At 53.2% G+C, this 27,006-nt stretch overlaps 1 protein-coding gene across 1 annotated transcript in view; it reads right to left on the reverse strand.

Moving 5' to 3' along the window:
• LOC142259783 (tubulin alpha-3 chain-like) overlaps positions 1-27,006 on the reverse strand; it is a 57,829-nt gene that overhangs the window by 16,854 nt on the left and 13,969 nt on the right. The window contains exons 2-4 of the mRNA XM_075331889.1: positions 26,481-26,703; positions 25,973-26,121; positions 8,442-9,122 (exon numbers count right to left, since the gene is read on the reverse strand). Of these exons, the coding sequence (XP_075188004.1) occupies positions 8,442-9,122; positions 25,973-26,121; positions 26,481-26,703 (1,053 nt within the window). The remainder of the gene's footprint in view (positions 1-8,441; positions 9,123-25,972; positions 26,122-26,480; positions 26,704-27,006) is intronic.

Raw genomic sequence — 27,006 nt, forward strand, 5'->3', positions numbered from 1 at the left:
TCACCCCGGTATCGGTCCTATGTGACTTAGCCTGGCCAGGATCACCTGGCTACTAATGGATTAATGGGAGGTGAAGGACGGAGGTAAAAGGAATCTGGGAAGTTGGGGGAGGGGCTCCATCTGGGAACACAGTAAGCCTGGCTGTGTAGGAGACACTTGTGAGGAGCAGTGCCTGATGTTTGTATGGTTTAGCTGGAAGGGAGAAGCCCTCCAGTTGGTAGTTAGGATAACACCGTGTATAGTTAGTGCCGGACAGGCAAGGATTTATTTTGTTGGTGTTTTGTTTTCTTTTTGTTTATGCTTCACTGCAATAAACCTGACCAAGCGTCAGTTACACCTTGAATTCGGCTGTCTGCCTGAGGTGAATACGTGCCCTTTGAACCCAGCAAAGGCGATCCCGGAGCGTGTTATCACAATATATATATATATATATATATACACTTCGGTACTCAGTGGGGCCAGCACTTCAGGTGCTGCTTACCGACCGCTCAGAGCGGTTGTGTGATCACCAGATTCCCTGCCTGGGTCTCCCTGTTGTCTCTCCTCTCCAGCGTCTGAATCGCTGACAGGAATGGCTGCCGGCGTTCTGTGGGGAGGAGGGGACCGTGGGCGTGCCCAAGAAAAGTGCGGGAATCTAGTGCCCCAGTGTACTGAGTGAGGAGGGAGGAGGATACTAATGTATGCTCCAGCCCTCAGCGCTGACGATCTGTGCAGCGTCCCGCCCTTCCCCTGACTGGCAGGCCTGTGGGCGGGAATATACGACACTAGGCCGCAGAAGCCGGGGACTAAAGTTATAAGCGCGGCCGGCAATAAGCGCGGCCGCGCGGTAGTCCCCGGCGCACTAACACACCCAGCAGTGCTGCAATGTGTATAGCACAAGCGCTCAATGCGCGGTAGTCCCCGGCGCACTAACACACCCAGCAGTGCTGTAATGTGTATGGCACAAGCGCTCCATGCGCGGTCCCCACGGGGACACAGAGTACCTCACAGTAGCAGGGCCTTGTCCCTGACGATACCCGGCTCCTATCCAGCAGATTCCCAGGGGCTGCGGAGGGAGCACGGTCCCTGTGCCTGGAGACCGATAGGATCCCACTTCACCCAGAGCCCAGTAAGGGATGGGGAAGGAAAGAAGGGAATTTTGTTTACTTACCGTAAATTCCTTTTCTTCTAGCTCCAATTGGGAGACCCAGACAATTGGGGTGTATAGGCTATGCCTCCGGAGGCCGCACAAAGTATTACACTAAAAGTGTAAAGCCCCTCCCCTTCTGCCTATACACCCCCCGTGCTCACGGGCTCCTCAGTTTTGGTGCAAAAGCAAGAAGGAGGAAAAAGAATTATAAACTGGTTTAAAGTAACTTCAATCCGAAGGAATATCGGAGAACTGAAACCATTCAACATGAACAACATGTGTACACAAAAAACAGGGGCGGGTGCTGGGTCTCCCAATTGGAGCTAGAAGAAAAGGAATTTACGGTAAGTAAACAAAATTCCCTTCTTCTTTGTCGCTCCATTGGGAGACCCAGACAATTGGGACGTCCAAAAGCAGTCCCTGGGTGGGTAAATTAATACCTCGTGATAGAGCCGTAACACGGCCCCTTCCTACAGGTGGGCAACCGCCGCCTGAAGGACTCGTCTACCTAGGCTGGCATCCGCCGAAGCATAGGTATGCACCTGATAGTGTTTCGTGAAAGTGTGCAGGCTCGACCAGGTAGCCGCCTGACACACCTGCTGAGCCGTAGCCTGGTGCCTCAAAGCCCAGGACGCGCCCACGGCTCTGGTAGAATGGGCCTTCAGCCCTGAGGGAACCGGAAGCCCAGCCGAACGGTAAGCTTCGAGAATTGGCTCCTTGATCCACCGAGCCAGGGTTGATTTGGAAGCCTGTGACCCTTTACGCTGGCCAGCGACAAGGACAAAGAGTGCATCCGAGCGGCGCAGGGGCGCCGTACGAGAAATGTAGAGTCTGAGTGCTCTCACCAGATCTAACAAGTGCAAATCCTTTTCACATTGGTGAACTGGATGAGGACAAAAAGAAGGTAAGGAGATATCCTGATTGAGATGAAAGGGGGATACCACCTTAGGGAGAAATTCCGGAACCGGACGCAGAACCACCTTGTCCTGGTGAAACACCAGGAAAGGGGCTTTGCATGACAGCGCTGCTAGCTCAGACACTCTCCGAAGTGATGTGACTGCTACTAGGAAGACCACTTTCTGCGAAAGGCGTGAGAGAGAAATATCCCTCATTGGCTCGAATGGTGGTTTCTGAAGAACCCTCAGCACCTTGTTCAGATCCCAGGGTTCTAACGGACGCTTGTAAGAAGGAACGATGTGACAAACCCCCTGCAGGAACGTGCGTACCTGTGGAAGTCTAGCTAGGTGCTTCTGGAAAAACACAGAGAGCGCTGAGACTTGTCCCTTAAGGGAGCCGAGCGACAAACCCTTTTCCAGTCCAGATTGAAGGAAGGACAGAAAAGTGGGCAAGGCAAAAGGCCAGGGAGAAAAACCCTGAGCAGAGCACCACGACAGGAAAATTTTCCACGTCCTGTGGTAGATCTTGGCGGACGTTGGTTTCCTAGCCTGTCTCATAGTGGCAATGACCTCTTGAGATAATCCTGAAGACGCTAGGATCCAGGACTCAATGGCCACACAGTCAGGTTGAGGGCCGCAGAATTCAGATGGAAAAACGGCCCTTGAGACAGCAAGTCTGGTCGGTCTGGTAGTGCCCACGGTTGGCCGACCGTGAGATGCCACAGATCCGGGTACCACGACCTCCTCGGCCAGTCTGGAGCGACGAGGATGACGCGGCGGCAGTCGGCCCTGATCTTGCGTAACACCATGGGCAACAGTGCCAGCGGAGGAAACACATAAGGGAGCTGAAACTGCGACCAATCCTGAACTAAGGCGTCTGCCGCCATAGCTCTGGGATCTTGAGACCGTGCCATGAACGTCGGTACCTTGTTGTTGTGTCGGGACGCCATGAGGTCGACGTCCGGCACCCCCCAACGGCAACAGATCTCCTGAAACACGTCCGGGTGAAGGGACCATTCCCCTGCGTCCATGCCCTGGCGACTGAGATAATCTGCTTCCCAGTTTTCCACGCCCGGGATGTGAACTGCAGAGATGGTGGAGGCCGTGGCTTCCACCCACATCAAGATCCGCCGGACTTCCTGGAAGGCTTGCCGACTGCGCGTGCCGCCTTGGTGGTTGATGTATGCCACCGCTGTTGAATTGTCCGACTGAATTCGGATCTGCTTGCCTTCCAGCCACTGCTGGAACGCTTTCAGGGCAAGGTACACTGCCCGTATTTCCAGAACATTGATCTGAAGTGAAGACTCTTGCCGGGTCCACGTACCCTGAGCCCTGTGGTGGAGAAAAACCGCTCCCCACCCTGACAGACTCGCGTCCGTCGTGACCACCTGCCAGGATGGGGGTAGGAAGGATTTCCCCTTCGATAATGAAGTGGGAAGAAGCCACCACCGAAGTGAAGCTTTGGTCGCCTGTGAGAGAGACGTTCCTGTCGAGGGACGTCGGCTTCCTGTCCCATTTGCGAAGGATGTCCCATTGAAGAGGACGCAGGTGAAACTGCGCGAAAGGGACTGCCTCCATTGCTGCCACCATCTTCCCCAGGAAGTGCATGAGGCGCCTCAAGGGGTGTGCCTGACCTTGCAGGAGAGATTGTACCCCCTTCTGTAGCGACCGCTGCTTGATGAGCGGAAGCTTCACTATCGCTGAGAGGGTATGAAACTCCATGCCAAGATATGTCAGCGATTGTGCCGGTGTCAGACTTGACCTTGGAAAATTGATGATCCACCCGAAACTCTGGAGAGTCTCCAGGGTAGCGTCGAGGCTGTGTTGGCATGCCTCCTGAGAGGGTGCCTTGATCAGGAGATCGTCCAAGTAAGGGATCACCGAGTGACCCTGAGAGTGGAGGACCGCTACTACAGTAGCCATAACCTTGGTGAAAACCCGTGGGGCTGTTGCCAGGCCGAACGGCAGTGCCACGAACTGCAGGTGTTCGTCTCTTATGGCGAAGCGCAAGAAGCGCTGATGCTCTGGAGCAATCGGAACGTGGAGATAAGCATCTTTGATATCGATCGATGCAAGGAAATCTCCTTGGGACATTGAGGCGATGACGGAGCGGAGGGATTCCATCCGGAACCGCCTGGTCCTTACGTGTTTGTTGAGCAGTTTCAGGTCCAGGACAGGACGGAAAGACCCGTCCTTCTTTGGGACCACAAACAGGTTGGAGTAAAAACCGTGGCCCTGTTGCTGAAGAGGAACAGGGACCACCACTCCTTCTGCTTTCAGAGTGCCCAGCGCCTGCCGAAGAGCATCGGCTTGCTCGGGAGGCGGGGATGACCTGAAGAATCGAGTCGGGGGACGAGAGGTGAACTCTATCTTGTAACCGTGAGACAGAATGTCTCTCACCCAGCGGTCTTTTACCCGTGGCAGCCAGGTGTCGCAAAAGCGGGAGAGCCTGCCACCGACCGAGGATGCGGATTGAGGAGGCCGAAAGTCATGAGGAAGCCGCTTTGGTAGCGGCACCTCCGGTGGTCTTTTTAGGACGTGACTTAGACCGCCATGAATCAGAGTTCCTTTGACCTTTCTGAGACCTTTTGGACGAGGAGAATTGGGACCTGCCCGCGCCCCGAAAGGACCGAAACCTCGACTGCCCCCTCCTCTGTTGGGGTATGTTCGGTTTGGGCTGGGGTAAGGATGTATCCTTTCCCTTGGATTGTTTGATGATTTCATCCAAACGCTCGCCAAACAACCGGTCGCCAGAAATTGGCAAACTAGTTAAGCGCTTTTTGGAAGCCGAATCTGCCTTCCATTCCCGTAGCCACAAGGCCCTGCGGAGTACCACCGAATTGGCGGATGCAACCGCCGTACGGCTCGCAGAGTCCAGGACAGCATTAATAGCTTAAGACGCCATTGCCGACGTCTGAGCGGTTATGGACGCCACCTGGGGCGCGGAAGTGCGTGTGGCTGCGTCAATTTGCGCTTGACCTGCTGATATAGCCTGTAGCGCCCATACGGCTGCGAATGCTGGGGCAAAAGGAGCGCCGATAGCTTCATAGATGGATTTCAACCAGAGCTCCATCTGCCTGTCAGTGGCATCTTTGAGTGAAGCCCCATCTTCCACTGCAAGAATGGATCTAGCCGCCAGTCTAGAGATTGGAGGATCCACCTTGGGACACTGAGTCCAACCCTTGACCACGTCAGGGGGAAAGGGATAACGTGTATCCTTAAGGCGCTTAGAAAAACGCTTATCTGGACAATCATGGTGATTCTGGACTGCGTCTCTGAAGTCAGAGTGGTCCAGAAACATACTCGGTGTACGCTTGGGAAACCTGAAACGGAATTTCTCCTGCTGAGAAGCTGACTCCTCCACCGGAGGAGCTGAAGGAGAAATATCCAACATACGATTGATGGACGCAATAAGATCATTCACTATGGCGTCCCCGTCCGGAGTATCAAGATTGAGAGCGGCCTCAGGATCAGAATCCTGATCAGCTGTCTCCGCATCATCAACCAGAGATTCCCCCCGCTGAGACCCTGAACAATATGATGATGTCGAGGGAATTGCCAAGCGAGCTCGCTTAGTCGGTCTGGGACTGGGGTCTGTGTCAGAGCCCTCAGCCAGGTTTCTATGATAATCCCCGGGGGGACATTGTTGGTCCAACAGAGGGGGGCCAGGGAACAATGATTCAACAGAGTCCCTGTGCTGAGATACCGGTCTGGACTGCAAGGCTTCTAGTATCTTAGCCATAGTCTCAGAGAGTTTATCCTTAAAGACTGCAAACTCCGTCCCTGTCACCTGGACAGTGTCAGCAGGTGGAGCCCCCTGGGCCCCCCCTAGCAGAGGCTCCGGCTGAGTAAGTGCAGCAGGGGCCGAGCAATGCACACAGTGAGGGTCAGTGGAACCTGCCGGTAGCGGCGTCGTACATGCGGCGCAGGCAGCATAGTAAGCCTGTGTTTTGGCACCCCTGCCTTTTGTGGGCGCCATGCTATTGTCTTCCCTGAGTAACACAATAGGGAATATAGCCAGAAATCAACTGTGCACTATACAGTGTAAAATATATACCATAAACATATAATTACACTTCTGCACAATGGGGCTAGCACCACAGGTGCTGCTTACCACCCGCTTAAAGCGGTTGTGAGGCCACCAGAGTCCCTGCCTGGGTCTCCCAGAATTTGTCCCCCTCTGCAGCGTCCGAGGAGCTGACAGGAATGGCTGCCGGCGTCCTGAGGAGAGGAGGGAGCCGTGGGCGTGACCCAGAAAGTGCGGGAATTGGTGCCTCACAGTGCACAGTGAGGGGGGTGGAGTATGCAAAGCATGCTCCAGCCCTCACTGCTGCTCGTCTGTACAGCGTCCCGCCCTTCCCCTGCCTGTCAGGGCTGTGGGCGGGAGGAGGAAACACTAGGCCGTACAAGCCGGGGACTCAAGTAATAAGCGCGGCTGCCATAAAAGCGCGGCCGCGCGGAAGTCCCCGGCGCACTACAAGTCCCAGCCGCGCCTCAGTGTTAAAACATGGCGGCGGCGGTAGTGCGGTAGTCCCCCTACATAAACACACTCAGCGACGCTGAGTGTGTAATGGCACATTAACCCGGTCAGCGCCGCGGTCCCCGGTGCACTAGCACACCCAGCAATGCTGGAGTGTTGCTGTGCGCGGTCCCCACAGGGACACAGAGTACCTCCAAGTAGCAGGGCCATGTCCCTGAACGATACCCAGCTCCTATCCAGCAGGCTCCCAGGAGTTGTGGATGAAGCACGGTCTCAGTGCCTGGAGACCGATAGGATCCCACTTCACCCAGAGCCCTAAGAGGGATGGGGAAGGAAAACAGCATGTGGGCTCCAGCCTCCGTACCCGCAATGGATACCTCAACCTTAACAACACCGCCGACAAGAGTGGGGTGAGAAGGGAGCATGCTGGGGGCCCTATATGGGCCCACTTTTCTTCCATCCGACATAGTCAGCAGCTGCTGCTGACCCATCTATGGAGCTGTGCGTGCATGTCTGCCTCCTTCGCACAAAGCATAAAAACTGAGGAGCCCGTGGGAGCACGGGGGGTGTATAGGCAGAAGGGGAGGGGCTTTACACTTTTAGTGTAATACTTTGTGCGGCCTCCGGAGGCATAGCCTATACACCCCAATTGTCTGGGTCTCCCAATGGAGCGACAAAGAAACAGCATGTGGCTCCTGCCTGTGTACCCGCAATGGGTACCTCAACCTTAACAGCACCGCCGACACAGTGGGGTGAGAAGGGAGCATGCTGGGGGCCCTTTATGGGCCCTCTTTTCTTCCATCCGACCTAGTCAGCAGCTGCTGCTGACCAAGCTGTGGAGCTATGCGTGGATGTCAGCCTCCTTCGCACAAAGCATAAAAACTGAGGAGCCCGTGATGCACGGGGGGTGTATAGGCAGAAGGGGAGGGGCTTTACACTTTTAGTGTAATACTTTGTGTGGCCTCCGGAGGCATGAGCTATACACCCAATTGTCTGGGTCTCCCAATGGAGCGACAAAGAAAGTGCTTTGCTTTTACCTGATATTTACCCTGGCCCTCGCCCTCCCCAGCCTGAGAATATCGGGCCGCTGCTGTGTGCTTACCCGGCTGGACGGTAAAAATACGGCGGAGCACACGCTTTTTTTTTTTAATATGTACATTGGATTTCTATGTGTCTGTGCATTATATATGTATACTTCCTACACCACTGAAAATGGAGGAACTTCCTCTTCCTCTTCTAGTCACATCACGTCCTTGCAAAACACAGGGCAGTGATGTACACTATGTCCCGAAAAACGTGAAACAACGCGGGAATAACGCAGGAAAACGCAATGAAACGCACATGATTTGCTACCTGCGCTATTTCATGATTACATTGCAGTCAATGGAGTGAATAATGCAGTTACCTGCAGAAAAGAAGTGACTGCTCATTCTTTTTCTTAAGAAAATTCTTTTGGTAGATTTTCTTAAGAAAAAACGCAGTGTGCGCACAGCTATTTTTTTTCCCCATAGGTTTTTCTGGGGAATGTCTGCAGAAAGGCACAACCATTTTCTCAAATTTCTGCAGCAAAATCGCACAAAAAAAGCGGGTAAAAACGCAGTGTGCGCACAGGGCCTAATGGAGTCTTCAGACTTGGTATATTGATGACCTTTCCTTGGCACGGACATGCCATCACTTTATTATCAGTAGGGTTATACTTCTAGGACCCCCCACAATCCTGAGACTGAAGGGGCTAAGATGTCAATGTGTAGGAAAATTAGTGGATCCGCTTCAATCTCACAATCTGCACCCCACTAGTCATGTGATGGTATATCTTTTCTATAGGCTTCACTTTATTATATGGGTTTTTCCACCAATCTAATTCTGTGCTAATATTCTCGGCACTGGTAATGACACTTTCCATTTAGGCCGGTGTGGGTGGGTTTCTAATACTAACCTTGAATCCTGTTGGGCACCAGTCTACAAACTGAATAGTGCGTTTTGTCTTAATGGTTGCGATAGCGGCGTTGACATCTTTGGGGACCACGTCCCCCCTGTATAACATGCAGCAGGCCATGTATTTGCCGTGGCGGGGGTCACACTTCACCATCTGGTTTGCAGGCTCAAAGCAGGCATTGGTTATTTCAGCCACGGACAGCTGCTCGTGGTAGGCCTTCTCTGCAGAGATGACAGGCGCGTACGTGACCAGCGGGAAATGGATACGTGGATATGGAACCAGGTTTGTCTGAAATTCGGTGAGATCCACGTTTAAGGCCCCATCAAACCTCAGCGAGGCAGTGATGGACGACACGATCTGCCCAATGAGACGGTTGAGATTTGTGTATGTTGGACGTTCAATGTCCAAGTTTCGGCGACAAATATCATAAATGGCCTCATTGTCCACCATAAAGGCACAATCTGAATGCTCCAGCGTGGTGTGTGTGGTCAGTATGGAGTTGTATGGCTCCACCACTGCTGTGGACACTTGCGGTGCTGGGTAGATTGCAAACTCAAGCTTGGACTTCTTGCCATAATCTATAGAGAGTCTCTCCATCAGAAGAGATGCAAATCCTGAGCCTGTGCCGCCTCCAAAGCTGTGGAAAATGAGGAAACCTTGTAATCCGGTGCACTGGTCAGCCTGCGAGAGAAGATAGTGCCATATTACACACAACTGTCATCACCAAAGCCTTCCATGTCCTCTATGTATAGATCAGTGCTGATCATAGGGGCCGTAGAGGAGCCTCAGTCACCATCACAGCCCTGCGATCATGTAACACCAGCTTCATACAGTGCGTCCACCCATCTCCTGTATACACCGCACCTATATACAGTGTGTCCACCCATCTCCTGTATACACCGCACCTATACAGAGCGTGTCCACCCATCTCCTGTATACAGCGCACCTATATACAGTGCGTCCACCCATCTCCTGTATACACCGCACCTATATACAGTGTGTCCACCCATCTCCTGTATACACCGCACCTATATACAGTGTCCACCCATGTCCTGTATACACCGCACCTATATACAGTGTCCACCCATCTCCTGTATACAGCGCACCTATATACAGTGTCCACCCATGTCCTGTATACACCGCACCTATATACAGTGTGTCCACCCATCTCCTGTATACACCGCACCTATATACAGTGCGTCCACCCATCTCCTGTATACACTGCACCTATATACAGCGTGGCCACCCATCTACTGTATACACTGCACCTATATACAGCGTGGCCACCCATCTCCTGTATACACCGCACCTATATACAGCGTGTCCACCCATCTCCTGTATACACCGCACCTATATACAGCGTGTCCACCCATCTCCTGTATACACCGCACCTATATACAGCGTGTCCACCCATCTCCTGTATACACCGCACCTATATACAGCGTGTCCACCCATCTCCTGTATACACCGCACCTATATACAGCGTGTCCACACATCTCCTGTATACACCGCACCTATATACAGTGTGTCCACCCATCTCCTGTATACACCGCACCTATATACAGCGTGTCCACCCATCTCCTGTATACACCGCACCTATACACAGCGTGTCCACCCATCTCCTGTATACACCGCACCTATATACAGCGTGTCCACCCATCTCCTGTATACACCGCACCTATATACAGTGTGTCCACCCATCTCCTGTATACACCGCACCTATATACAGTGTGTCCACCCATATCCTCTATACACCGCACCTATATACAGCGTGTCCACCCATCTCCTGTATACACCGCACCTATATACAGCGTGTCCACCCATCTCCTGTATACACCGCACCTATATACAGCGTGTCCACCCATCTCCTGTATACACCGCACCTATATACAGCGTGTCCACCCATCTCCTGTATACACCGCACCTATATACAGCGTGTCCACCCATCTCCTGTATACACCGCACCTATATACAGCGTGTCCACACATCTCCTGTATACACCGCACCTATATACAGTGTGTCCACCCATCTCCTGTATACACCGCACCTATATACAGCGTGTCCACCCATCTCCTGTATACACCGCACCTATACACAGCGTGTCCACCCATCTCCTGTATACACCGCACCTATATACAGCGTGTCCACCCATCTCCTGTATACACCGCACCTATATACAGTGTGTCCACCCATCTCCTGTATACACCGCACCTATATACAGTGTGTCCACCCATATCCTCTATACACCGCACCTATATACAGTGTGTCCACCCATCTCCTGTATACACCGCACCTATACACAGCGTGTCCACCCATCTCCTGTATACACCGCACCTATATACAGTGTGTCCACCCATCTCCTGTATACACCGCACCTATATACAGTGTGTCCACCCATATCCTCTATATACCGCACCTATATACAGTGTGTCCACCCATCTCCTGTATACACCGCACCTATATACAGTGTGGCCACCCATCTCCTGTATACACCGCACCTATATACAGCGTGTCCACCCATCTCCTGTATACACCGCACCTATATACAGCGTGGCCACCCATCTCCTGTATACACCGCACCTATATACAGTGTGTCCACCCATATCCTGTATACACCGTGTCCACCCATATCCTGTATACACCGCACCTATATACAGTGTGTCCACCCATATCCTGTATACACCGCACCTATATACAGTGTGTCCACCCATATCCTGTATACACCACACCTATATACAGTGTGTCCACCCATCTCCTGTATACACTGCACCTATATACAGTGTGTCCACCCATGTCCTGTATACACCGCACCTATATACAGTGTGTCCACCCATCTCCTGTATACACCGCACCTATATACAGTGTGTCCACCCATATCCTGTATACACCGCACCTATATACAGTGTGTCCACCCATATCCTGTATACACCGCACCTATATACAGTGTGTCCACCCATATCCTGTATACACCGCACCTATATACAGTGTGTCCACCCATATCCTGTCCACCGCCATTAACTTGAGAACGGCGGCAGCTATAGGCATAGAAGTGGTGTCTAGGTATAGTAAAGTAGCCATGCGCTACGCAATGAAGCCACCTATAGCGCCACCTGGTGGAAAACAACGGGCGTAGCATTTTTATCTCGAAAACGGAACGAAATAGAGAAAAAGAAGGGAATTTTGTTTACTTACCGTAAATTCCTTTTCTTCTAGCTCCAATTGGGAGACCCAGACAATTGGGTGTATAGCTCATGCCTCCGGAGGCCACACAAAGTATTACACTAAAAGTGTAAAGCCCCTCCCCTTCTGCCTATACACCCCCCGTGCTCACGGGCTCATCAGTTTTGGTGCAAAAGCAAGAAGGAGGAAAAAATTATAATTGGTTTAAAGTAAATTCAATCCGAAGGAATATCGGAGAACTGAAACCATTCAACATGAACAACATGTGTACACAAAAAAACAGGGGCGGGTGCTGGGTCTCCCAATAGGAGCTAGAAGAAAAGGAATTTACGGTAAGTAAACAAAATTCCCTTCTTCTTTGTCGCTCCATTGGGAGACCCAGACAATTGGGACGTCCAAAAGCAGTCCCTGGGTGGGTAAATAATACCTCATAATAGAGCCGCAACCGGCTCCGTCCTACAGGTGGGCAACCGCCGCCTGAAGGACTCGCCTACCTAGGCTGGCATCTGCCGAAGCATAGGTATGCACCTGATAGTGTTTCGTGAAAGTGTGCAGGCTCGACCAGGTAGCCGCCTGACACACCTGCTGAGCCGTAGCCTGGTGCCGCAAAGCCCAGGACGCTCCCACGACCCTGGTAGAATGGGCCTTCAGCCCTGAGGGAACCGGAAGCCCGGAGGAACGGTAAGCTTCGAGAATTGGTTCCTTGATCCACCGAGCCAGGGTTGATTTGGAAGCCTGCGACCCTTTACGCTGGCCAGCGACAAGGACAAAGAGTGCATCCGAGCGGCGCAGGGGCGCCGTACGAGAAATGTAGATTCTGAGTGCTCTCACCAGATCTAACAAGTGCAAATCCTTTTCACATTGGTGAACTGGATGAGGACAAAAAGAGGGTAAGGAGATATCCTGATTGAGATGAAAGGGGGATACCACCTTAGGGAGAAAGTCCGGAACCGGACGCAGAACCACCTTGTCCTGGTGAAACACCAGGAAAGGGGCTTTGCATGACAGCGCTGCTAGCTCAGACACTCTCCGAAGCGAAGTGACTGCTACTAGGAAAACCACCTTCTGCGAAAGGCGTGAGAGAGAAATATCCCTCATTGTCTCGAACGGTGGTTTCTGAAGAGCCATCAGCACCCTGTTCAGATCCCAGGGTTCTAACGGCCGCTTGTAAGGAGGAACGATGTGACAAACCCCCTGCAGGAACGTGCGTACCTGTGGAAGTCTGGCCAGGCGCTTCTGAAAAAAGACAGAGAGCGCAGAGACTTGTCCCTTAAGGGAGCCAAGTGACAAACCCTTTTCTAATCCGGATTGAAGGAAGGACAGAAAAGTGGGCAAGGCAAACGGCCAGGGAGAAACACCCTGAGCAGAGCACCACGACAGGAATATTTTCCATGTCCTGTGGTAGATCCTGGTGGACGTTGGTTTCCTGGCCTGTCTCATAGTGGCAATGACCTCTTGAGATAACCCTGAAGACGCTAGGATCCAGGACTCAATGGCCACACAGTCAGGTTGAGGGCCGCAGAATTCAGATGGAAAAACGGCCCTTGAGACAGCAAGTCTGGTCGGTCTGGTAGTGCCCACGGTTGGCCGACCGTGAGATGCCACAGATCCGGGTACCACGACCTCCTCGGCCAGTCTGGAGCGACGAGGATGGCGCGGCGGCAGTCGGCCCTGATCTTGCGTAACACTCTGGGCAACAGTGCCAGAGGAGGGAACACATAAGGGAGTTGAAACTGCGACCAATCCTGAACTAAGGCGTCTGCCGCCAGAGCTCTGTGATCTTGAGACCGTGCCATGAACGTCGGGACCTTGTTGTTGTGCCGGGACGCCATTAGGTCGACGTCTGGCATCCCCCAGCGGCAACAGATCTCCTGAAACACGTCCGGGTGAAGGGACCATTCCCCTGCGTCCATGCCCTGGCGACTGAGAAAGTCTGCTTCCCAGTTTTCTACGCCCGGGATGTGAACTGCGGATATGGTGGAGGCTGTGGCTTCCACCCACAGCAGAATCCGCCGAACTTCCTGGAAGGCTTGCCGACTGCGTGTCCCGCCTTGGTGGTTGATGTATGCCACCGCGGTGGGGTTGTTTGACTGAATTCGGATCTGTTTGCCTTCCAGCCACGGCTGGAACGCCTTTAGAGCAACATACACTGCCCTTATCTCCAGAACATTGATCTGAAGGGAAGACTCTGTCTGAGTCCAAGTCCCCTGAGCCCTGTGGTGGAGAAAGACCGCTCCCCACCTTGAAAGACTCGCGTCCGTCGTGACCACAGCCCAGGATGGGGGCAGGAAGGCTTTCCCCTTCGACAGAGAAGTGGGAAGAAGCCACCACTGAAGGGAAGCTTTGGCTGCCCGAGAAAGGGAGACGTTCCTGTCGAGGGACGTCGACTTCCTGTCCCATTTGCGGAGAATGTCCCATTGAAGTGGGCGCAGATGAAACTGCGCAAAAGGAACTGCCTCCATTGCTGCCACCATCTTCCCTAGGAAGTGCATGAGGCGCCTCAAGGGGTGTGACTGGCCTTGAAGGAGAGATTGTACCCCTGTCTGTAGTGAACGCTGTTTGTCCAGCGGAAGCTTCACTATCGCTGGAAGAGTATGAAACTCCATGCCAAGATATGTCAGTGATTGGGCCGGTGTCAGATTTGACTTTGGAAAATTGATAATCCACCAGAAACTCTGGAGAGTCTCCAGAGCAATGTTCAGGCTGTGTTGGCATGCCCCTTGAGAGGGTGCCTTGACAAGGAGATCGTCTAAGTAAGGGATCACCGAGTGTCCCTGAGAGTGTAGGACTGCTACCACTGTTGCCATGACCTTGGTGAAGACCCGTGGGGCTGTCGCCAGGCCAAAAGGAAGTGCTACGAACTGAAGGTGTTCGTCCCCTATGGCGAAGCGCAGGAAGCGCTGATGCTCTGGCGCAATCGGTACGTGGAGATAAGCATCTTTGATGTCTATTGATGCCAGGAAATCTCCTTGGGACATTGAGGCGATGACGGAGCGGAGCGATTCCATCCGGAACCGCCTGGTTTTCACATGCTTGTTGAGCAGCTTTAGGTCCAGAACGGGACGGAAGGATCCGTCCTTTTTTGGCACCACGAACAAGTTGGAGTAAAAACCGTGACCCCGTTGCTGAAGAGGAACCGGGATCACCACTCCTTCCGCCTTCAGGGTGCACACCGCCTGCAGAAGAGCATCGGCTCTGTCGGGGGGTGGAGATGTTCTGAAGAAACGAGTTGGAGGACGAGAGTTGAACTCTATCCTGTAACCGTGAGATAGAATGTCTCTCACCCATCGGTCTTTTACTTGTGGCAGCCAGGCGTCGCAAAAGCGGGAGAGCCTGCCACCGACCGAGGATGCGGTTTGAGGAGGCCGAAAGTCATGAGGAGGCCGCTTTGGGAGCGGTGACTCCGGCGGTCTTTTTAGGACGTGACTTAGACCGCCATGCATCGGAGTTCCTCTGATCTTTCTGAGGCCTTTTGGACGAGGAAAATTGAGATCTGCCCGCGGTCCGAAAGGACCGAAACCTCGATTGTACTTTCCGTGGTTGAGGTCTGTTTGGTTTGGACTGGGGTAAGGATGAATCCTTTCCCTTGGATTGTTTAATGATTTCATCCAATCGCTCACCAAACAAGCGGTCGCCAGCCAATGGCAAACCGGTTAGGAACTTTTTGGAAGCAGAGTCTGCCTTCCATTCACGTAGCCACATGGCCCTGCGGAGTACCACCGAGTTGGCGGATGCCACCGCCGTACGGCTCGCAGAGTCCAGGATAGCATTAATGGCGTAGGACGCAAACGCCGACGCCTGATTGGTTAAGGACACCACTTGCGGGGCAGATGTACGTGTTACTGCATGAATCTGCGCCTGACAAGCTGAGATAGCTTGGAGTGCCCATACGGCAGCGAATGCTGGAGCAAAAGACGCGCCTATAGCTTCATAGATGGATTTCAACCATAGTTCCATCTGTCTGTCAGTGGCATCCTTGAGTGAAGCCCCATCTTCCACTGCAACTATGGATCTAGCCGCCAGTCTGGAGATTGGAGGATCCACCTTAGGACACTGAGTCCAGCCCTTGACAACCTCGGAGGGGAAGGGATAACGTGTGTCCTTAAGGCGCTTGGAAAAACGCTTGTCTGGACAGTCTCGGTTTTTCTGGATTGCGTCTCTGAAGTCAGAGTGATCCAGAAACATATTTAATGTACGCTTTGGAAACCTGAAACGGAATTTCTCCTGAGAAGCAGACTCCTCAATTGGAGGAGCTGGGGGAGAAATATCCAACACCTGATTGATGGTCGCTATAAGGTCATTCACTATGGCGTCACCTTCAGGTGTATCTAGGTTGAGAGCGGCTTCAGGATCAGAATCCTGATCTGCCCCCTCCGCTTCATCCTCCAGAGAGTCCCCCTGCTGGGACCCTGAACAGTGTGATGAAGTGGAGGGAATTTCCCAGCGACCCCGCTTGGGCGGCCTGGGACTGCGGTCCGTGTCAGAGACCTCACCCTGGGACCTATGGTTTACCCCCGGGGCACTTTGCCGTTCCAATTGAGGGGGACCAGGGGTCAAGGATTGGACAGTGCCCGGGGCCTGAATCACCGGTCTGGACTGCAAAGCTTCCAGTATTTTAGCAGACCATTTGTCCATAGTCTCAGACAGTTTGTCAGCAAAGGCTGCAAACTCCGTCCCTGTCACCTGGACAGTGGTAGCAGGTGGATCCACCTGGGCCACCTGTAGCAGAGGCTCCGGCTGAGTAAGTGCTACAGGGGCCGAGCATTGCACACAATGAGGGTCAGTGGACCCTGCCGGTAGTACAGCTGTACATGAGGTACAGGTTGCAAAATACGCCTGTGCTGTGGCACCCTTGCTTTTTGCAGATGACATGTTGTCTCCTCTGAGAACAACCAGGAGGGTATATAGCCAAGAATCAACAGAGCGACCGTACAGTGCAATGTATAGCCTATAAGCCTATATATATATATACACTTCGGTACTCAGTGGGGCCAGCACCACAGGTGCTGCTTACCGACCGCTCAGAGCGGTTGTGTGGTCACCAAATTCCCTGCCTGGGTCTCCCTGTTGTCTCTCCTCTCCAGCGTCTGAATCGCTGACAGGAATGGCTGCCGGCGTTCTGTGGGGAGGAGGGGACCGTGGGCGTGCCCAAGAAAAGTGCGGGAACCCAGTGCCCCACTGTACTGAGTGAGGAGGGAGGAGGATACTAATGTATGCTCCAGCCCTCCGCTGACGATCCGTGCAGCGTCCCGCCCCTCCCCTGACTGGCAGGCCTGTGGGCGGGAATAAACGACACTAGGCCGCAGAAGCCGGGGACTAAAGTTATAAGCGCGGCCGGCAATAAGCGCGGCCGCGCGTAGTCCCCCGGCGCACTAACACCTCCAGCAGTGCTGGAAAGTGTCTGGCACAAGCGCCCCATGTCCGGCGCACTAACACACCCAGCCGAGCTGGAAAGTGTCTGGCCCAAGCGCTCCATGTCCGGCGCACTAACACACCCAGCAGTGCTGGAAAGTGACTGGCACAAGCGCCCCATGTCCGGCGCACTAACACACCCAGCCGAGCTGGAAAGTGTCTGGCACAAGCGCTCCATGTCCGGCGCACTAACACACCCAGCAGAGCTGGAAAGTGTCTGGCACAAGCGCTCCATGTCCAGCGCACTAACACACCCAGCAGAGCTGGAAAGTGTCTGGCACAAGCGCTCCATGCCCGGCGCACTAACACACCCAGCAGTGCTGTAATGTGTATGGCACCAGCGCTCCATGCGCGGTCCCCACGGGGACACAGAGTACCTCATAGTAGCAGGGCCTTGTCCCTGACGATACCCAGCTCCTATCCAGCAGATTCCCAGGGGCTGCGGAGGGAGCACGGTCCCAGTGCCTGGAGACCGATCCGGGTCCCACTTCACCCAGAGCCCATTAAGGGATGGGGAAGGAAAACAGCATGTGGCTCCTGCCTGTGTACCCGCAATGGGTACCTCAACCTTAACAACACCGCCGACAAAGTGGGGTGAGAAGGGAGCATGCTGGGGGCCCTGTTATGGGCCCTCTTTTCTTCCATCCGACCTAGTCAGCAGCTGCTGCTGACCAAGCTGTGGAGCTGTGCGTGCATGTCTGACCTCCTTCGCACAAAGCATAAAAACTGAGGAGCCCGTGAGCACGGGGGGTGTATAGGCAGAAGGGGAGGGGCTTTACACTTTTAGTGTAATACTTTGTGTGGCCTCCGGAGGCATAGCTATACACCCAATTGTCTGGGTCTCCCAATGGAGCGACAAAGAAAAGTGAATTACAAAGTTGTAGGGCATCATCAATTCAATACGAATCCACACCTTGCATACAGAAATGCTATGATATGAAACCCACGACCCCCCCAGAACATTGAATGCTGGTCACGCATATGGCGCTCATTAGTGGCCCCCGTCAGCTGCAATGCACATCTGGCCTCTGCACAGCATACTGTATCTTGCTGCAATGCACATCTGGGCTCTGCACAGCATACTGTATCTTGCTGCAATGCACATCTGGCCTCTGCACAGCATACTGTATCTTGCTGCAATGCACATCTGGCCTCTGCACAGCATACTGTATCTTGCTGCAATGCACATCTGGACTCTGCACAGCATACTGTATCTTGCTGCAATGCACATCTGGACTCTGCACAGCATACTGTATCTGGCTGCAATGCACATCTGGCCTCTGCACAGCATACTGTATCTTGCTGCAATGCACATCTGGACTCTGCACAGCATACTGTATCTTGCTGCAATGCACATCTGGCCTCTGCACAGCATACTGTATCTGGCTGCAATGCACATCTGGACTCTGCACAGCATACTGTATCTTGCTGCACGCTGTGCAATATGGTGGTGACACGTCTGCACAAGCATTTGTGATACGTCGTCGTAGGTCCTGCAATGTTGGTGGAGGGGTCGCATACACCTGCTGTTTGATGTGACCTCACAGAAAGAAGTCCAATGGGGTCAGGTCAGGTGAGCGGAGGCCACTCCACACAGCTCCATACCCAATGACTTGTAGGAAGGTCTCCATGAGGTATCGCTTCACGTCCGCAGCCTTGTGAGGTTTACACCTTCTAATCATAGCATTTCTGTATGCAAGGTGTGGATTCCTATTGAATTGATGATGCCTACAACTTTGTAACTCACTTTTTTTCTCTATCTCGTTCAGTTTTAGAGATAAAAATGCTAACTCCGTTGTTTTCCACCAGGTGGCGCTATAGGTGGTTTCATTGCATAGCGCATGGCTACTTTACTATACCTAGACACCACTTCTATGCCTATAGCTGCCGCCGTTCTCAAGTTAATGGCAGTGGACAGGATATGGGTGGACACACTGTATATAGGTGCGGTGTATACAGGATATGGGTGGACACACTGTATATAGGTGCGGTGTATATAGGATATGGGTGGACACACTGTATATAGGTGCGGTGTATATAGGATATGGGTGGACACACTGTATATAGGTGCGGTGTATACAGGAGATGGGTGGACACATTGTATATAGGTGCGGTGTATACAGGAGATGGGTGGACACACTGTATATAGGTGCGGTGTATACAGGAGATGGGTGGACACACTGTATATAGGTGCGGTGTATACAGGAGATGGGTGGACACACTGTATATAGGTGAGGTGTATACAGGATATGGGTGGACACACTGTATATAGGTGTGGTGTATACAGGATATGGGAGGACACACTGTATATAGGTGCGGTGTATACAGGATATGGGTGGACACACTGTATATAGGTGAGGTGTATACAGGATATGGGTGGACACACTGTATATAGGTGCGGTGTGTACAGGATATGGTTGGACACACTGTATATAGGTGCGGTGTATACAGGATATGGGTGGACACACTGTATATAGGTGCGGTGTGTACAGGATATGGTTGGACACACTGTATATAGGTGCGGTGAATACAGGATATGGGTGGACACACTGTATATAAGGCTGTTGAGGTCGGGTCTGGAGACCCCTGGCCGGGCCATTTGCTGACCGCGAATCTGATGTGTGACAGTTCTAATACTAATTGTATAAGGTGCAAATTAGTGAAGACAAAACTGTTCGGTGCTCGGGACAAGCATTTTGATGCTTGGAAGTCAATGGGGGACCTGCATTTTTCAGCAAGATTTTCCATAAAAATGCTCGAGTTCCCCATTGACTTCAGTTATACCCAGTAATCGATTACCAAGCATCAAAATGCTCATTACGAGCACTGAACAGTTCACTCATCACTTCCGCAAGAAGGGAATTTTGTTTACTTACCGTAAATTCCTTTTCTTCTAGCTCCTATTGGGAGACCCAGACAATTGGGTGTATAGCTTCTGCCTCCGGAGGCCACACAAAGTATTACACTTTAAAAAGTGTAACCCCTCCCCTCTGCCTATACACCCCCCCGTGCATCACGGGCTCCTCAGTTTTGGTGCAAAAGCAGGAAGGAGGAAACTTATGAATTGGTATAGGGTAAATTCAATCCGAAGGATGTTCGGAGAACTGAACACCATGAACCAAAAGAACAATTCAACATGAACAACATGTGTACACAAAAGAACAACAGCCCGAAGGGCACAGGGGCGGGTGCTGGGTCTCCCAATAGGAGCTAGAAGAAAAGGAATTTACGGTAAGTAAACAAAATTCCCTTCTTCTTTGTCGCTCCATTGGGAGACCCAGACAATTGGGACGTCCAAGGGCAGTCCCTGGGTGGGTAAAAGAATACCTCGATAAAAAGAGCCGAAACGACCCCCTCTTACAGGTGGGCAACCGCCGCCTGAAGGACTCGCCTACCTAGACTGGCGTCTGCCGAAGCATAGGTATGCACCTGATAGTGTTTCGTGAAAGTGTGCAGACTAGACCAGGTAGCCGCCTGACACACCTGCTGAGCCGTAGCCTGGTGCCGCAAAGCCCAGGACGCACCCACGGCTCTGGTAGAATGGGCTTTCAACCCTGAAGGAAGCGGAAGCCCAGAAGAACGGTAGGCTTCAAGAATCGGTTCCTTGATCCACCGAGCCAAGGTTGACTTGGAAGCCTGCGAACCCTTACGCTGGCCAGCGACAAGGACAAAGAGCGCATCTGAACGGCGCAGGGGCGCCGTGCGAGACATGTAGAACCGGAGTGCTCTCACTAGATCCAAAGAGTGCAAATCCTTTTCACATTGGTGAACTGGATGAGGGCAAAATGAAGGCAAGGAGATATCCTGGTTGATATGAAAAGGGGATACCACCTTAGGGAGAAATTCCGGGACCGGACGCAGAACCACCTTATCCTGGTGAAACACCAGGAAGGGGGCTTTGCATGACAGCGCTGCAAGCTCCGACACTCTTCGGAGTGATGTAACTGCCACTAGAAAAGCCACCTTCTGCGAAAGACGTGATAGAGAGACATCCCGCAGCGGCTCGAAAGGTGGTTTCTGAAGAGCCGTTAGCACACTGTTAAGGTCCCAGGGTTCCAGCGGACGCTTGTAAGGTGGGACTATGTGGCAAACTCCCTGCAGGAACGTGCGGACCTGCGGAAGTCTGGCCAGGCGCTTTTGAAAAAATACGGAGAGCGCCGATACTTGTCCTTTGAGAGAGCCGAGTGACAAACCCTTGTCCATTCCGGATTGAAAGAATGAAAGAAAAGTGGGCAAGGCAAATGGCCAGGGAGAATAACCATTATCAGAGCACCAGGATAAGAAGATCCTCCAAGATCTGTGATAGATCTTGGCGGACATAGGCTTCCTGGCCTGTCTCATAGTGGCAATGACATCCTGAGATAACCCTGAGGACGCTAGGAGCCAGGACTCAATGGCCACACAGTCAGGTTGAGGGCCGCAGAATTCAGATGGAAAAACGGCCCTTGTGACAGCAAGTCTGGGCGGTCTGGAAGCGCCCACGGTTGACCCACCGTGAGATGCCACAGATCCGGGTACCACGATCGCCTCGGCCAATCTTGAGCGACGAGAATGGCGCGACGACAGTCGGACCTGACTTTGCGCAGCACTCTGGGCAGCATCGCCAGAGGGGGAAACACATAAGGCAGTCGAAACTGCGACCAATCCTGAACTAATGCGTCCGCCGCCAGAGCTCTGTGATCCTGAGACCGTGCCATGAAGGCCGGGACCTTGTTGTTGTGTTGTGACGCCATGAGATCGACGTCCGGCGTTCCCCAGCGGCGACAGATCTCTCGAAACACGTCTGGGTGAAGAGACCATTCCCCCGCGTCCATGCCCTGACGACTGAGAAAATCTGCTTCCCAGTTTTCTACGCCCGGGATGTAAACTGCGGAGATCGTGGAGGCTGTGGCCTCCACCCACTGCAGAATCCGCCTGACTTCCTGGAAGGCTTGCCGACTGCGCGTGCCGCCCTGATGGTTGATGTAGGCGACGGCAGTGGCGTTGTCCGACTGTATTCGGATCTGTCTGCCCTCCAGCCACCGATGGAAGGCCAATAAGGCTAGATACACCGCCCTTATCTCCAGAACATTGATCTGAATGGAGGACTCTACCGGAGTCCAGGTTCCCTGAGCCCTGTGGTGGCGGAAAACCGCTCCCCACCCTGACAGGCTCGCGTCCGTGGTGACCACAGCCCAGGTTGGGGGTAGGAAGGATTTTCCTTGCGATAGAGAATTGGGAAGGAGCCACCACTGAAGAGACGTCTTGGTTGCAAGGGACAGAGAGACGTTCCTGTCGAGGGAAGTCGACTTCCTGTCCCATTTGCGGAGAATGTCCCATTGGAGTGGCCGCAGATGGAATTGCGCGAACGGCACTGCCTCCATCGCTGCCACCATCTTCCCCAGGAAGTGCATGAGGCTTCTCAAGGGGTGTGACTGACCCCGAAGAAGAGATCGCACCCCTGCCTGCAGAGAAAGCTGTTTGTCCAGCGGTAGCTTGACTACCACTGACTGTGTATGAAACTCCATCCCGAGGTAAGTCAGTGATTGGGTCGGTGTCAACTGGGATTTTGGGAAGTTGATTATCCACCCGAACTGCTGGAGAGTCGCCAGAGCGACTGTAAGGCTGTGTTGACACGCCGCCCGAGAAGCTGCCCTGACTAGGAGATCGTCTAAGTAGGGAATCACCGAGTGGCCCTGAGAGTGTAGGACTGCTACAACGGATTCCATGACTTTGGTGAACACCCGTGGGGCTGTTGCCAGGCTGAAAGGCAATGCCACGAACTGAAGGTGCTCGTCCCCGATGGCGAAACGCAAGAAGCGTTGATGTTCGGGTGCGATCGGCACATGGAGATAAGCATCCTTGATGTCGATCGATGCTAGGAAGTCTCCTTGTGACATCGAGGCGATGACCGAGCGGAGAGATTCCATCCGAAACCGTCTGGTGCTCACGTGTCTGTTGAGCAGTTTGAGGTCCAGAACGGGGCGGAATGATCCGTCCTTCTTTGGCACCACGAACAAGTTGGAGTAAAAGCCGCGACCATGTTCCCGAGGGGGAACAGGGATCACAACTCCTTCTGTCTTCAGAGTGTCCACTGCCTGAAAAAGTGCGTCGGCCCGAGCGGGGGGCGGAGAGGTTCTGAAGAAACGAGTCTGAGGACGAGAGCTGAACTCTATCCTGTAACCGTGAGACAGAATGTCTCTCACCCATCGGTCTTGAACATGTGGCCACCAGGCGTCGCAAAAGCGGGAGAGCCTGCCACCGACCGAGGATGCGGTTCGGGGATGCCGAGAGTCATGAGGAGGCCGCCTTGGAGGCAGCGCCTCCGGCGGCCTTTTGGGGGCGTGACTTAGACCGCTACGCATAGGAGTTCCTCTGGCCTTTCTCCGGCCTGCTGGACGAAGCGGATTGTGACTTGGCGGAGGGACGAAAGGACCGAAACCTCGATTGAATTTTCCGTTGCTGAGGTCTCTTAGGTTTGGACTGGGGTAAGGAGGAGTCCTTTCCCTTGGATTCCTTAATAATCTCATCCAATCGTTCGCCAAACAATCGGTCGCCAGAAAACGGCAAACCGGTTAAGAACCTCTTGGAGGCCGAGTCTGCCTTCCATTCGCGCAGCCACATGGCCCTGCGGACTGCCACAGAGTTAGCGGATGCCACCACTGTACGGCTAGCAGAGTCTAGGACTGCGTTCATGGCGTAGGATGAAAAAGCTGACGCTTGAGAAGTCAGAGACGCAACCTGCGGAGCAGAATTACGTGTGACTGCATTAATCTCAGCCAGACAAGCTGAGATAGCTTGTAGTGCCCACACGGCTGCAAAGGCCGGGGCAAAAGACGCGCCTGTGGCTTCAATAGATGGATTTCACCAGGAGCTCTATCTGCCTGTCAGTGGCATCCTTTAGCGATGAGCCATCTGCCACCGATACCACAGATCTAGCCGCCAATCTAGAGACTGGAGGATCCACCTTGGGACACTGAGCCCAACCCTTCACTACGTCAGAGGGGAAGGGGTAACGTGTGTCAGTAAGGCGCTTAGTAAAGCGCTTGTCCGGAACCGCTCTGGGCTTCTGGACAGCGTCTCTGAAGTTAGAGTGATCGAAAAACGCACTCCGTGTACGTTTGGGGAACCGAAACTGGTGTTTCTCCTGCTGAGAAGCCGGCTCCTCTACAGGTGGAGGCGGAAGAGACAGATCTAACACCTGGTTGATGGACGAGATAAGATCATTCACTAAGGCGTCCCCTTCAGGTGTATCAAGATTGAGGGCAACGTCAGGTTCAGAGCCCTGAGCTGCGACGTCCGCCTCGTCCTCCAGAGAGTCCTCGAGCTGGGAACCCGAGCAGCGTGAAGAAGTCGGGGAAGATTCCCAGCGGGCCCACTTAGTCGGTCTGGGACTGTGGTCCGGGCAGGAGTCCTCCGCGTGGGACCTAGGGCCCAACCTGGGAGCGCGCTGCGGCGCGGACCGAGAGGGGCCTGGAGGCGACGAGCTAACGGGGACCGGGGCCTGTGTAAGGACCGGTCTGGACTGCAAAGCTTCTAGCAGCTTGGCAGACCATTTGTCCATAGACTGAGCCATGGATTGTGAAAGTGACTCAGAGAGTTTCTCAGCAAACGCAGCAAACTCTGTCCCTGCCGCCTGGACAGGGGGAGCAGGGGGGTCTACCTGAGCGGAGTGGCCCACTAGTGACCGAGGCTCCGGCTGAGCAAGCGAAACAGGGGTCGAGCATTGCTCACAGTGAGGGTAGGTGGAACCCGCAGGTAACATAGCCCCACAAGAGGTACAGGTCGCAAAAAACCCCTGTGCCTTAGCACCTTTGCTCCTTGTGGACGACATGCTGTTGTCTCCTAGGAGAGTGATCACTGAGGGTATATGGGAAGGGGTATACAGCCCGACCGAACAGAAATATGTATATAAATACGTATCTATTCCGGCACCCTGGGGGGGGACCAGCACCGGGTGACCGGTGTGGCTTACCGACCGCTAAAAAGCGGAGTGTGTGTCCTCCAGATTCCCTGCCTTAAGTCTCCCAGAGCTGCAGAGCTCTTCTCTGATAATCCTCCACCGGCAGAATGCCAAAAACATGGCTGCCGGAGCTCTCAGGGGAGGAGTGGAGCCGTGGGCGGTGCTAGAAAAGTGCGGGAATCTGGGGTCCCCACAGTGATCAGTGAGGGGGGAGGAAACATACAGGATGCTCCGGCCCTCACATCCGACGTCAGGCCGGCCGTCCCGCCCTTACCCCTGACAGGCAGGCCCGGGGGCGGGATTTTTGCTACTAGGCCGCGATGAAGCCGGGGACTAAATTTAAGACTGCGGCCGACAAGCAGGCGCGGTCGGCGCGGAAGTCCGCCGGTCTTCACAAATCAGCAGCTGCTGCAGCGTCCGGGAAGAAGGCGCTCCATGCACAGTCCCCATGGGGACACAGAGTACCTTATAGATGCAGGGCCCGGTCCCTGAGGATGAATAGACTCCTGTCCAGCAGATTCCCACAGGGGCTGCGGAGGGAGCCCGGTCCCAGTGAATGGATGACCGGTCAGGATCCCACTTCTCCCAGAGCCACTAAGGGATGGTGAAGGAAAACGGCATGAGGCTCCGGCCTTTGTACCCGCAATGGGTACCTCAACCTTAACAGCACCGCCGACATAGTGGGGTGAGAAGGGAACATGCCGGGGGCCCCGTGGGGGTCCTCTTTTCTTCCAACCGATATAACTAATCTGAGAATGCATGAGTGGATGTGTGCCTCCTTCCACACAAAGCATAAAACTGAGGAGCCCGTGATGCACGGGAGGGTGTATAGGCAGAGGGGAGGGGTTACACTTTTAAAGTGTAATACTTTGTGTGGCCTCCGGAGGCAGAAGCTATACACCCAATTGTCTGGGTCTCCCAATGGAGCGACAAAGAAATTAACACTAAATACATAAATGAGGACTTAGCAGCGCAGACAGTTGCTTTTGCCACTCACCAACTTGCGTATACGATCTAGGACCAAATCGACTATCTCCTTTCCGATGGTGTAATGTCCCCGAGCGTAGTTGTTGGCAGCATCTTCCTTTCCTGTGATGAGCTGTTCGGGGTGGAACAGTTGGCGGTATGTGCCGGTGCGCACCTCATCTGTACAGGAACGTATGTGATAAGTAACAACCCGTTATTCTGGGAGATACGCGACGTGATCTGAAGGCAGTGATCAGATCCGAGCTAATCTAGATCCCGCCATAACTTCTGCTTTACTTCTATATCTGGCTCTTTCTGACAATCAGACAATACTGATCTCTACAATCAAACAGAAATTGTTAGCGCAAATTCACGTATGTGAGGCTTTTCCCAAAATCTACAATTAAAGGGCTCAATTCAGCGGTAAAAATCTGCAGCAGAAATTCAGATGCTGAATGTCACCAGGACGTATCCTTGTCTGTTAATTTTACCTGTGAAAATGTCAGATGCTGGCGTCGCAGCCAAAAAGTACTACTTACCAACCACCGTGGGCTCCAGATCCACAAACACCGCCCTGGGGGAATGTTTTCCGGCTCCTGTCTCACTGAAGAATGTGTTGAACGAGTCGTCTCCTCCACCGATGGTTTTATCGCTGGGCATCTGTCCATCGGGCTGAATCCCATGTTCCAGGCAGAAGAGCTCCCAGCATGCATTGCCAATCTGAACTCCGGCCTGGCCCACGTGGATAGAAATGCACTCACGCTGCGAGAAAAACAGATTCCTGTAGTCAATGTCGATGTTCTTTGAAATTTGGAAAACTAATATGTCTTTAAGGCTGCTGAACGCCGTGTGCACAGGGCCAGCAGCATGCAAATGTGGCCAGTGCCTAATGGTCTTGGGTTCGGGCAGCACCAAGAGGAAACTACCGGACCGACTCTGCCCAGGTCTGAATTTGCAATATTTGCTGTACATTGATGGCAGATGTCCACGCAATGGAGCAGAGACCAAAGAAAGGCAATTTAGCCTCTTAAAGTAGTTGTTCACCACTCAGACAACTCCTTCTCA

The sequence above is a fragment of the Anomaloglossus baeobatrachus genome (assembly GCF_048569485.1).
Source record: "Anomaloglossus baeobatrachus isolate aAnoBae1 chromosome 9 unlocalized genomic scaffold, aAnoBae1.hap1 SUPER_9_unloc_4, whole genome shotgun sequence".
NCBI lineage: Eukaryota > Metazoa > Chordata > Amphibia > Anura > Aromobatidae > Anomaloglossus > Anomaloglossus baeobatrachus.